This window comes from Benincasa hispida, chromosome 8 (genome assembly GCF_027475165.1).
Source record: "Benincasa hispida cultivar pf3 chromosome 8, pf3_genome.v1.1, whole genome shotgun sequence".
NCBI classification, from domain to species: Eukaryota; Viridiplantae; Streptophyta; class Magnoliopsida; order Cucurbitales; family Cucurbitaceae; genus Benincasa; species Benincasa hispida.
The window spans coordinates 26,660,605-26,673,807 of NC_143485.1; the positions used below are offsets into that span (position 1 = coordinate 26,660,605).

A 13,203-nucleotide genomic window follows, 5' to 3' on the forward strand; every position below is an offset into this window, starting at 1 on the left:
TTAAAACACTTTCAAAGTGTATTTTAAATCGTTTTTATTAAAAAAATTTAAATAAAACATAATTTTTTTTTTGTAAATAATTTTTTTTAAACAATCAATCCAAAGAAATAAACTTTCAATATAAATACATAGATTAAAATTGAACAAATATGAAAGAGTACGTGACCTAAAATTGAAGGAATACAAAAACATAGGACCAAAATGTTTAACCTATTTATGGTTATTGAGACACAGTTCAAATCAGTCTCAAATTTAAGGCGGGTCAAAAAAAAAAAAAAAAAAAATCCTAATCCTCATAAGAACATGAGATAGAAAAAATGAAAAAAATAAAAAGGAAAAAAAAGAGGTGAAGATGGGAAGAAAGTGGTGAAATTGTGAACCTCTGATCTTAGAGCACCATCTGTGTAAATCCCAAAGATCTGGTCCATGATAGAAGGACGACATAGAGCAGCACAAAACCCTTGGGCTTGGATATGCCATTCCTCAATTTCTACTGTAGTTTTTGATACACATAATTAGCCAAAATAGGAAGCTGTGTCTCGAAGCCCGCTCCTTCACGGGGAGCCTCGTCGGTGGTGCAGAGGCTCTCTCAAAATCAAAATCAGCTACACCAATCTCAATCCCAACCACCACCACAAGTCGCTTCCTTGTTGGATTCCCAGAATTCCACCAAGATGAAGAGCCTCTTCAAGCCCAAGCCACGAACACCCGTCGATATTGTTCGTCAGACCCGCGATCTTCTTATCTATACAGACCGGAACCCTGATACTAAGGAGACCAAGCGGGAGGAAAAGGTCTGATCCCCCTTTTCTTTTTTCGGGTACTTCTTACTTGGGATCGTATCGATTTTTTGTGAATTTTTTGCCCTTTTTGCCTTCTGGGTTCCTTTTTGATTCAGATGAGAGACTGGGAACATCTGTGAATTGTTGATTTTTTTTTTTTTTTTTTGTTTGTGAAGTCTATAGCCATTTTTTTAAATAGATTTATAAAATGATTGAGCCATTTTGTTATAATAGGGTGTCTGGATTAAAGCTATTGAACTATTAGTAGCCTGATTTCTTCCCATCATGCAAGACTAAATAGTGGTTTACAGTAAAATGAAAGATGTTTCTGTTTGGTTAAAAATTGTAATTACATTTATCCTGGACGGATCTCTTTTGGGATCATGGGGTGAGGAAGTTTTGGAAGTACTGCCTCGTGGAAGGTAGCTTGATTTTCTATGGGGAGGGTGACTTTTCTCTTGTTGCTTTCGTTTATTTTTCGATGGGGGAGGGGGAGGGGATTGGCTCTCATTTGGTGAAGCGGGTGGGACTACTGGAGAATTGTGTCTTAGTCATGCCTTGGGTTTTGACAATCTAATCAGCTAAAACATAGTGGGTCTTTATAAATCGTTGTTTCTTTTGTTTAGGACTGATTGTGCTTAAGCTTTTGATGACTATCCTAGAAACCATCTCTCATCACCTACATCTTTTTATTTTTATTTTTTTTTAATTTAAAAAAATCTGAACTTTACGTCTTTTCTTTGGATGACGGGGTCTGTATTTGATTTAGAAGAATGTATCTTTTCAAGACTCTTCTCATTAGATCTGGTTTTTGTTTGTTTGTTTATTCGCTTGTTTTATTGGAAATTTTATTTGATTGCTTCAGTCTTCACTCATTCTTCCTTTCTCATCCCTCGCTCTTCTCTTTTCTTTAGCTTCCAGTGAAATCTTAACGAAGAAGAGTTGTTTTGTTTTTCAAAAAGGAAGAAGAGTTAGAGTTTTTGTCTTCTCTTAACTTCATTTAGGGGTTGCTTTTGTCTTTAGTCTAGCTACTATAGAGTATGGAGTTTGGCTTCCTTTACTCTTATCCAGAAGCTTTTTTTTAGTCTATGGATTCTTTATATCCAACAATGTAGCGTTGAACAGAAAGTTGAGCCATAAGATATTGCGAAAGTTGCACTCTAGGAGTCTCGACCCTTAAGGGCTTTCACGAAAGCTACCTTTGTTAGTTGGGTCATTATGTTGTATTCTCCGTCGGAAGGCAGATGAAGATTTGGATCACTTGCTTTGGAGGCGTGAGTTTGCGAGGTTAGTGTGGGACCGCTTCTTTTAGGAGTTTGATGTTATGTTGGCTCGTCAAAGGGATGTCAGTAGTTCAATTGGAGAGTTCCTTCTCCATCTGCCTTTTTGGGAGAATGGCCGGTTTTTGTGGTTAGTTGAGGTGTGTGCTCTGTTGTGGGTGTTGTGGAGTGAGAGAAATAACATAGTGTTTAGAGGGGTGGAGAAGGGACCCTTTTGATGTTTGATCATTGATAAAATTTCATGTTTCCCATTGGGCTTCGATTTTGAAGACTTTTGTAATTATTCTTTAGGCAACATCTTACTTTCTTGGTCCCCCTTTCTCTAGTGGGGTTTTGCGGGCTTGGTTTTTTCTATGTCCTTGTATTTCTTTCATTTTTTTTCCTCAATGAAAGTTGTTTCTATCATAAAAAAAATTCAGAATAAATACATCCGGTGACTTCACAGTTGCCAAAGAAGCCCCAAGAAGCATCAATTGAGATTTCCTCGGCTTCTTAGGCACATGAGGAACCAGCCTAACATCCTTTCAATCAAGGATCTGTTGCTTCAACTCGGTCAAATGCAACTGCTGGTCTTGGTGCTATATGTTGCTGGGGCTAGTACTTCTCGTCCCTATTACGGTAAGGCCAATGCACTAGCCAGCCGGTGTGGTGGCGAACACGCTGTGCTGTAAGCTAAGCTGTTCACCTTGTAGATGGAGGTGTGAAGGAGGATCTCACAAATTAAAAAGGAAAAAAGGAAAAAAAAGTACTTTTGGTAAAAGTTCAAAAGTGTACATCCAACAAGATGGTTATAAAAAATCAAAGGCAGTTGAGAAGGGTCTAATATTAGAAGTGAAAAAGTGATATGATGTGTCTTAACAACACCTTTATTATGACGCTTAATTTATTACTATTTCATTATTATTTTCTTGTAGGGTGCTTTCTGGATAATAATTTATGATATTTCTTATTCTTTCATATTTCAACAGTTATTTAATCATCTGGATGCATCATACATAGGACGGCGTTATAGAGTTTTGTTTCCATTGAAATTTGATTTTATATTAATGCTAACTGTCTAATTAAACTTTGTGCGCTTGGTTTTTTATATGCCCTTATATTATTTCATTTGTTCTCAATCAAAAGTTGTTTGTATAAAAAGGAATCAAATTTAAACTGAAGCATATGTGGTCTGCTATCTAGTGTACCGTGGAACGTTGTTTTTTATATAATGCTGGGATAAATCTCTGACAGTTAAATGTATTCTGGTTGTGGTTCTTCCACAATTCAATCACTTTATATGTGTGGATATATTTCTTTTGAAAACGAAACATCACTTTGTAGATTTTTGTTCTTCAAATTTGATGTTTTCTAACTGTATCTGTCCACTATGCATTTTTCAGCAGATGTTAGAATTAAGTAAAAACGTTAGGGAGTTGAAATCAATACTTTATGGAAACAGTGAATCCGAACCAGTTGCAGAAGCATGTGCACAGCTAACCCAGGAGTTTTTCAGAGAGAATACACTTCGGCTTCTCATTAAATGTCTTCCTAAATTGAACTTGGAGGTAAGTGTTATGGGGCCTATTGCTTTTTTAGGCTTTCCATGTGAAATCATCAGTTGAATTCTTTTGCTTGTTTTACTGTTGTGGTTCTCTGTTGATACTCTTTTGAGATTCCACATTGATGTATTTGGAGGTGAGCAGGATGGGAGCCTAAAAGAAAATAGCTTATTTAGGTTTCCTTATGAAATTGCCATTTGAACATTTTGTATGTTTTGTGTTTGTAGTTCCTTGTTCTACCATCTTGAGTTTGCACTTGTTACTTATTGTGACATGTGTAACATTTTGTAGACACGGAAAGATGCTACTCAAGTAGTTGCAAATCTACAGAGGCAACAGGTCCAGTCCAGATTGATTGCATCTGATTATTTGGAAGCAAACATTGATCTGATGGATGTCTTAGTAGCAGGGTAACCAATTGATGATATATATTTTTTTCCTGTCATGATTCTTTATTGTGGGGCGGAATACTTCTTTTCCCTCTTTCAAACTGCTTTCCTTGAATACTTTTTTTTTTTAATCATGACTTACTCGGATTAAAAATTGTATTTGCTTAACATCTGAAATTTGAACTAGACAATGACTGCTGTCATTCATGCCTATTTGGTCTTTTGATTTGGTTTTATCCTAAAGCCATCGCTATACCATGTGGAAAAGGCTCTGTCTCTGACTCTCTCACATGAAATTACACAAAAGTTTATGTGAGCAAGGGATTTGATCGGCTAGAATTATCTGAATACGGCAACCTTTGTTTTACGGTGCCTTGCTCTATTGAGCAGGACAACTTAGTTCAGGCGCACATTGCAGCCCTTGTCAATATTTTGTCTTAAAAATTTAATCATTTTATTTGATTTTTTAAATAACTAAGAAGTCAAGCTGCCTGAAAGACTATATCCTTTTAACTTGCATTTCTTTTTGTATTTTGCACTTCAAAAGGGGGAAAAAAACCAGCTGGTACTATGGCTAGTTGTTTATTTATTCGGTGGTCTCATTAGTCATAAAATGTTACATATTACAGATTGGAATCTTCATTGGTTTACTGGTTGTACTCCGAGAGTTGCTCATAGATGTGTTATAACTTGAAACTTGAAAGCAATCTTGAATTCCATTATTTTGGTATCTAATGGAACTGGTGGATTGGTTTTTTTTTTTTGGCTATACATTCATTATTCAAAAACCAAAGATGGGTACCTTGCTTTTCTTTTTCTCTCCCTGTTCAATTTGGTTTCTTCTCTTAGTGTTGTCGATCATTGTATGTTTAGTTGTCTTCTAGTTGATTACTTTACCTTACTGCACCGCGTCCAAGAAATACTTGATTATTAAGAACCCTTGAATACTACTACTGATTGAATGAGTACATGATTCTCTGAGAACGTTGAGTTTTGTAAAGATTACATTCTCTTCCATTTTGAACAGAACCTTGAATATATTTTCCCCTCTTTATTAAATGATAGCATGAATAGAGGCCCTTTTGCATCATTCATTGTGAAGCTTTTTGTGTATTTTCCTATATTAATTTATTTTATGCTCCTCTATTTTACTTTTATAGCTTTCATGAAATGATTTATGTATTATGTACTATCCCATAATGGTCTCTCCCCCTTTTACTTTTTACTTTTTATAGTTATGAAAATACAGAGATGGCTTTACACTATGGCGCCATGCTACGGGAATGCATACGTCACCAAAGTGTTGCTAAGTAAGTTCACTTGTTACTATCGATCAATTTGAGTACTTTTGTGCCAGGACATTCTATTATCGTTGACTTGTTTCCACTTGTAAGTAGTAATAGGCAGTATTTGTCTGTTATGATTATGAACTGATGGATCTTTCTTATCATATGTGAGAAATTGCATATGTGGGTGGTTCGTGTATAATTAAAATGAAATGTCAGTTACCCCGCTTCATAGAAGAAACTTAGTAGTGCAGTCTCAAATCAGCCTTTGCTCTCTAAACTGACATGCTGTAGTTTCTATAGCCTTCTGAAAATTTGTGAATGGGCCAATCATATTGAATGAAATTATGGAGACAATCAGAAGTATGCAATATCATGATTGTTATATGTACTTATATACTGATCAACCTAGTCTAATATCAGTGATAATTTATTAGAACTTAGAAGTTTTGTCATTTTAGACTTCAAAAGTACATTTTCAAGTTTCCTCCCATTTTTTGTTAACGTAATGTCAATTTGTTTCTGAAAGAAATTTTTAGGTTATTTCATTTTCATCTGAGCTATTACTGTGGATTCTCCTAAAGTTATGAGAGGTTTTCTGATTCTTTGTAGGTATGTTTTGGAATCGCAGCACATGAAGAAGTTTTTTGATTATATTCAACTTCCAAATTTTGACATCGCTGCAGATGCTGCTGCAACTTTTAAGGTCGAACGACACTTCTCTTTTCTTGCTTCTCCTTTCATCTCACTCTTGTGCCCTTATGTCATCTTTTCTTTTTCTTTTCTGTTTAAAATTTTTTATTCATTCTTTTAGTATGGAGTCCTCGTACTCTTACGTGCTTCCGTGTCAAAGATAAATAAACGAAGTAAAATAAGAGAAAGAGGGCAAAAGTGGAGTGTGTACTCAATTGATACATGTTGGTTGGCAATAAAAGCATTGATTCTTTTTGTCAAGGAAAAAAACGTCATGGTTGAGCTTTGCTTTGTTTTATATTATTTCTTTGTAATGCATTCTTTTAGGTATGTTGCATCTCTGCTAGAAACATTATAGTGATGCTATATTGTACTTCGTTGCAGGAATTGTTGACGAGGCATAAATCTACGGTAGCTGAATTTCTTTCCAAGAATTATGACTGGGTAATCGTCTTTTCTTTGACGAAGCCTATCAAACTTTACTCTTCTGGTCCAGTCATTCTGTTTCCATTTATGGTTTCTTCATTTCAATGTGTAATTTATTAGAAAATGATACTCTATTTCATAGTTATGATCGTTTGGTGGGTTGACATCTAAAATCTATATCACCTCTTTTCTTTACTGCATTTTTTTGGTCTTGGGTATCTATTGCTGCTCAATTTTTCTCTGGAATTTGGTACTCGGTTATGTCATCTTTTGCTATATTATATTCTGGATGTTTGTGTTTTCTTCTTATAAACTGCAGTCCCCACATCTTATACATCCAACCAGTGCCACTGGTTTTAATATTTTGCCTCTTGAACGTCTTTTTTACTGGTTCAGTTTTTTGCGGAGTACAATTCGAAGTTGCTTGAGTCAACTAATTACATTACTAGACGGCAAGCAGTGAAGGTATGTTACTTAGAACTCTAAAATCCTTCTAAGTGGAACACTTATATTGAAATGGGGATATGGATATCTATGAAATAAATGATATATCTGTAAGCAAGCAATTAATTGAGTTCAATGCCAATTGGTATAATACTTTTTTGAGTTTTGACTTGTTAAAATTATTGCCTTTGTTCCTGCTGTCTCTTGCATATCTGCTCTATAGTGTGCTTGATCATCTCGCCCCCATCTCAACATGGTTTTCCAATTGGTGATGTGTATCATTTTGGATTTATTTCAATATTAACTTTAGAAAACCATAACGTAAGTTCTTTAACGCAGTTATCGTGTACGTATTAGTAGGGCGGTAATTTTTGTTCTGAACCCTCTGCACATTTCATAATTTTCAGCACATACCAATATGTGAAGGTTGTGTTTTACCACTTTTATCTTTGTTGAACTATGTGCAACTCTAACCACAGTTATTTCTCAATTAAATTTCTACATTTGTTCAGCTGTTGGGGGATATACTGCTGGATAGGTCAAATTCAGCTGTGATGACACGCTATGTGAGTTCTAGAGAAAATTTGAGAATCCTCATGAATCTTCTCAGGGTAAGATCTTGTGTTTCAGATTTCTTCATAAACTGTGTCATTAATTTCTTATCCTACTATGAGTGTAGCTTAAGTGGCATAGTGGTGTTCTATCAACTGATAATCCCGAAGTCAGATATTCGATCCTTCCACCCCAGTTGTCTAAATTTCTTATCCCATCATTATCATTGATGGAAATTCGGCCATAGTTTTCATTGACCCATTGGAAATGTGCTTATTATGTTCTAAGATGTTAAATTCTTTGCTTTGCAGGAGTCGAGCAAGAGCATACAGCTAGAAGCATTTCATGTTTTCAAGGTAATAGTCTCAACTTGGTCTTTCTAATTAACCTTATGGTGATTTGGGGTTTTGCCATTAAGCGTGTTTAAATCAACAGCTTTTTGTTGCAAATCAAAACAAACCCGCCGACATTGTTGGCATTCTCGTCACAAACCGAAGCAAGCTTCTAAGGCTGTTTGCTGATTTCAAAACTGATAAAGGTACACCATAATCTTTGCACCATTTTACAATGTCCATTAATTATCTTGGTTTTGTTCTTTCTTCTACAACTCTACTTTGGTTTTATCACAGAGGATGAGCAATTTGAGGCTGACAAAGCTCATGTTGTTAGAGAAATTGCTGCCCTTGAACCAAAAGGACCATGAGAAAGAGGGAGATTCTTATATGAATGTGTTGTATTTTTTTTTGTTTTTGTTTTGTTTTCTCCTCTTTTCTGTCCAATTTGGATGTCAATTATATAGCTCAGTCAGCTCTCCAAATGATGACTTTGATTAAATGCTTTACAACACTAATAATGGGCTTTTTATATATATATTTTTCGCCTTTTCTATGTATTTTAATGGTTTCAACATGTATATTAAAAGACACTTGGTTGTGCACGGTATATAAATAAAATTTTATTGTTTTAAATCGGCACTGTGTTCGAGCATGGCTTACACTAGAAAGCCTAAATTATAGAAAATATATCTAAAATTTGTGCTTTGTTTAAAAAATATGAACTTCCAAATGTTTCATTAATATACTTGAACATTCAAAACAATTATAAGAATATCTTTACCATTTGACCGAAATCAGGTTTCTTTTTTTTTTTTTTTTTTTTCCTAGAAAAAGTATTCATGATCTTTCAAAGATTCATGAACGACCTTTTAATTTGAAAAGCATGAAAACTATTAGTACTTTATTTTAAAGTTATTGTTGAACTCTTGAAAGTTGTATTTTTGCACCCTTAACTTTTTAAAAAAGAGTTAAATAGTGTCCTTATCGTTAGTATATAGGTGTTATATTTATATGTATTTTTGTATTTTGTGATTGATTGTTTTGTTGAGTTTTAAGTGGAGATCTTAATTTTGGATTTTGTGAGATTTGGAGGAATTCTATAATATAAAGTTGTGAATTATGTTTGGTTGTTGAGAAAATTGATGTAACAATTGGTCAAGTAAAATTGTGAGTAATGAAAACATATATATGAATTGCTTTCAAATTGCTTCTTTCTTAACTTAACTTCAAAGGAATTGATTATACTAATGTAACGATCCGATTCTATAGGACTTAAGCTAGGTCGTTATTATAGACATGCATACATACATGAAATTCAAAATGACATCTTTTCATAGTTTGATAAAAACCAAATAAATAAGGTAAATTAAATAATTTAATTAAAACCAAATAATTGCAAAACGAATCTAGAAAACTTTCTTAAAAGTCTAAAATGCAAATACCAAAACTGTGAGATCTAAATGTCAAAGTAAAAAATCTAAAACATAGAAAAATCTTGAAAACATGAGTGGAAGCATATGATTGGTCTTAGCAGCTTGATCACGGATTTCGCTTGTTATTTGGTGCATCCTTACCCAAATACTGAGATGAGACTCATCTATGAGTACTCACAACCTTTGATAAACCTTTGATAAATTCCAAAGGAAACAAAAACTTCTAGTGAAGTTCCAGTTCCGAAGGAGCTCACCACCTCTAGTGAATCTTGTAGGAAACACAAACCTCTATTGGATCTCGAAGGAAACACAACCTCTGGTGAATCTCGAAGGAAACATAACCTCAGGTGTCGCGACTAGAAAAGGGCTGCTAGGCTCCTCGGCGAGGACGGATGGCATGGTGAGGTTGGGTCGTGGTGAGGGGTGACGGACGGCTCGACGGGGCGAACGACTGGGCTTCTTGGATGCATGCGGCAGTTGGGGTCTGGACGAAGAAGAAGGAAGAAGAAGATTGGGGGGAGGGTAAAGAAGAAGAGAGTTTTTTTTGAAGTAAAATAAAATTTTATTTTATTTAGTTTTAATTTAATTTAATTTTATTCTTTCATTCAATACACACATATATATATATATAAAACCCTTTCCTTCTCCTCTTCAAATATCCTTTTCAAAATAAAAGCAATTTCCTAATTTAAATTCAATTTTCGATATAAACTCAAAAAATCTAATTAATTCGACATAAATCCTACCTTTTCCTTTAGGCAAAATTAAATTTCAAAATTAACAAAAATATCCTCAAATATCACGAAAATACTAAATTTAAATTACGAACAAACTCGGGATGTTACAACTAATATCAGAACAAATATATATATATATATATATATATATATATATATATATATATTTTGGAAACCATTAAAAATTCAGGAGTAATAAAAAAGTACAAAGTTATTTATGTCCATATACTCAGTAAGAGAGGGAGTTTTTATTTTTTATTTTTTATTTTTTAAAGGGTAGTATTGAAAATTTAAAACGTAGGAATATTTTCTAAATAAATTATTAATGATTTCCATCCCAAGTGCAAAAGTGATTAATTTTTTAATTAGTTATTTATTTAGGAAAATCACATTGAAATGATTATTGGTCAATCACTAGATTTGGGAGAAATATTTGAATTTAGTAGAAAGAAACCGTATTTCGAATTTATATATAGTGATTAATAGTGAACATACATATTTTTTAATCTATATTCAACGATTATTAAAATGCAGCGGCCTCCTTGAACAAGTTTTCTTAAGGAGAATTATTTGTTAGTGACGCCTTTCATGCTAAACAAATATTGCATTATATAGAGCTTTCCTTTGTTTGTTTCACAAAATTAATATTCATCTTCCGTGCTAACTATGGTAGATCAAGATTTTATGCTAGAGGGGACATTTATTTACGATCCAGTTATTATAAGTTTAGTCATTGAACTTTTAAGTTTGTATCTATAGGATTGTTTCCTAAATTTTAAAAATAGTATAATAAGTTCCTCGACTTTTAATTTTATGTATCTTTTTTAAAGAAAAAATCTTTCAATTTCGTATTTTATAAGTCATTAAACCTAATGTATAATAAGTCCTTAAATATTCTATTTTGCGTCTAATATGTCTATAAATTGTTAATTTTTTGTCTAATGTGTTTTTTAACCTATTTGAGAATGTTTCAAATTTACCCATCTATTGAATACAAAATTGATTATGTCTTAATTAGATACAATTAAAATTTAGATTAAATTACAAATTTATTCTATGAACTTTGAGATTTATATATATCTATTTGGTCTCTCAACTATCAAAAGTATCTTATAGGTCCATGAATTTTCAATTTTGTGTCTAACAAGTCATTGAACTTTAAAAAAGTTTTTCAAAAATTTTATCAACTTTCAATTTTATTTCTAATAGATCTTTGAATTATAAAATTTTGTATCTAATAGGGCTACGACTTATCTAATGTATCTACTAGACACATAATTGAATGTTTAGAATTCTCCATTAAACACAAAATTAATATTTATATCTAAAAGTTCAATTAATTTTTTAAAAATTCAAATAAGACAAAATTGAAAAATCAAGAATCTATTAAACACAAAATTGAAAGTTAAGTGACCTTTTAGATAATTTTTAAATTCTGAACCAAATAGACACAAATCATGAAGAACAGGGATAAATTTTAATTTAACATAAAATGTTTAATTGAGCATCTAAGATTTTGAATATGAGACAACAGAGATGACTAGAATTAGTGAAAGATGATGACTATAAGATTTTGTATTAACTAGACAAGGCGAATGTTGTAGCAGATGCTTTGAGTAGAAAAACAACTCATTCGGCAGCTTTAATTACTAGACAGATTCATTTATGCAATGATTTTGAACGAGTTGAAATTACAGTAGCAATGGGGGAAGTCACTTCACAGTTGTCACAGTTGATAGTACAACTGACCTTGAGACAAATAATTATTATTACATACTAGGGTGATTCTTACCTTGTTGAGAAATTTTGTTAGGTAGAGCTAGGTCGAGATAGCGAGTTCTTGGTATCGTAGAGCATGACCTTCATTACCAGGGAAGCTTATGTGTACCGACAGACAATAACCTTAAGAATGACTTATTGACAGAAGCTCATAATTCCCCATTTTCAATATATCTTAGCAGCACCAAGATGTATCGGGATTTGAAACGATATTACTGGTGGTATGATATGAAAAAGGAAATAATTGAGTTTGTCAGTAAATGTTTGGTGTGTCAATAGGTGAAGGTCCCGAGACAGAAGTCGACAGGCTTGTTGCAACCCCTGAGTGTACAAGAGTGGAAATGGGAGAAAGTCTCTATGGATTTTATTGTAGGCTTATCAAAAATAGCAAAAGGTTATACAATGATATGGGTTGTAATGGGTAGACTCACTAAATTAGTGCAATTTATTCCAGGAAAGTCTACGTATTCACTGAATAGGTGAGCGCAGTTATGTATGAAAGAGGTGGTGAGATTGCATGGGGTGCCAGTATCTATCGTGTCTGATAGAGACCCTCGTTTTATATCTAGTTTTTTAAAAAGCCTCCAGACAGCGTTAGGTACTCGTTAAATTTCAGCACACTTTTTTTTTTTTGGGTTGATACCTTAAATCTCATGAGTCTTATAGTTTGTAATTATATTGTACAAACATTTTATTTATTTAATAAAATATGAGATGTTTTATTTGACATTTAGTAGCATTAACCTACAAACCAATAAACTAACATCCAAGGTTATCTTTTGTAGCTTAAACATGTATGTAGAGACATACAGGTGGATCATGTTTAAGTGATAACCTAAATGGTCTGTAGTAGATGGATAAGGCTAGATACCTTATCCTAGTAACGCTACGAATACGACCCATTTTGTAGGTGTTACAATTGTTATAAAGTGCTACAAATGATCTGATCTTGATCATTCATGTGGAGACATATGAGCAGGTATATTCTATACAAAAGGGTTTGTATAAGACCAAACCACGAAATGACTAGTCTCATTATATAACACTATTCATAATAGAAACTTACATTTTATCAGGATAACCATAAGTGACATGACCCGAATCCTAAGTGAATTTGTGAACTCCTGCCTATGAAGGCAGCCCTTTGATAGTATGGGTGAGATTGGCCAGATCGCCGACTCAATAAGTCTACCATTTTTGGGATTCGTCTGATTGGGGTGTTAGGAACACAGCTACACAAAACGAAATTCACTCATTCCCTGACATTTGGGTAAATAGATAAATTGTTATTTTAAAGGCTGATTCCAGGGTTTGAACAATGTGGCGCCACACCTTCTATTGACCCGAGAAAGGTATGGTTATAGTTAAACTATGACTTATTGTTCATTAGAAGGGTATGGTCATAGTTGGACTATGACTTATTGTTCATTAGAAGGATCAATGGTACTTAAGGAGTTAGATGTAACTACAGGGACAAAACGGTAATTTTAGCCAATTGTACTTACGAACAATTTGTAAAGGGTCAT

The 13,203-nt window shown here is 33.4% G+C and overlaps 1 protein-coding gene across 2 annotated transcripts; it reads left to right on the forward strand.

Annotated features, from left to right (window-relative positions):
- Nucleotides 1-242: 242 nt before the first annotated feature.
- Nucleotides 243-8,361, forward strand: LOC120083100 (Mo25 family protein). Of its 2 annotated transcripts, none has more exons than XM_039038653.2 (11): nucleotides 243-794; nucleotides 3,445-3,609; nucleotides 3,895-4,013; nucleotides 5,228-5,302; nucleotides 5,891-5,984; nucleotides 6,356-6,415; nucleotides 6,794-6,862; nucleotides 7,354-7,452; nucleotides 7,705-7,749; nucleotides 7,829-7,931; nucleotides 8,023-8,361. In XM_039038653.2, the coding sequence occupies exons 1-11, from the start codon at nucleotides 675-677 to the stop codon at nucleotides 8,094-8,096; spliced, it is 1,023 nt and encodes a 340-aa protein (XP_038894581.1). In that variant the 5' UTR covers nucleotides 243-674; the 3' UTR covers nucleotides 8,097-8,361. The 2 variants fall into 2 exon arrangements, with proteins under 2 accessions (XP_038894581.1, XP_038894582.1); XM_039038654.2 differs by having other exon boundaries at nucleotides 3,448-3,609.
- The last annotated feature ends 4,842 nt before the right edge of the window (nucleotides 8,362-13,203 follow it).

What these genes read in the sequence shown, in the direction of transcription:
- LOC120083100 (XM_039038653.2), top strand. Translation starts at nt 675, where the DNA reads ATGAAGAGCCTCTTCAAGCCCAAGCCACGAACACCCGTCGATATTGTT. An exon ending in ATGGATGTCTTAGTAGCAGG is followed by an intron (nt 4,014 to 5,227) that starts GTAACCAATTGA and finishes TACTTTTTATAG; the next exon opens with TTATGAAAATACAGAGATGG. An exon ending in CGTCACCAAAGTGTTGCTAA is followed by an intron (nt 5,303 to 5,890) that starts GTAAGTTCACTT and finishes GATTCTTTGTAG; the next exon opens with GTATGTTTTGGAATCGCAGC.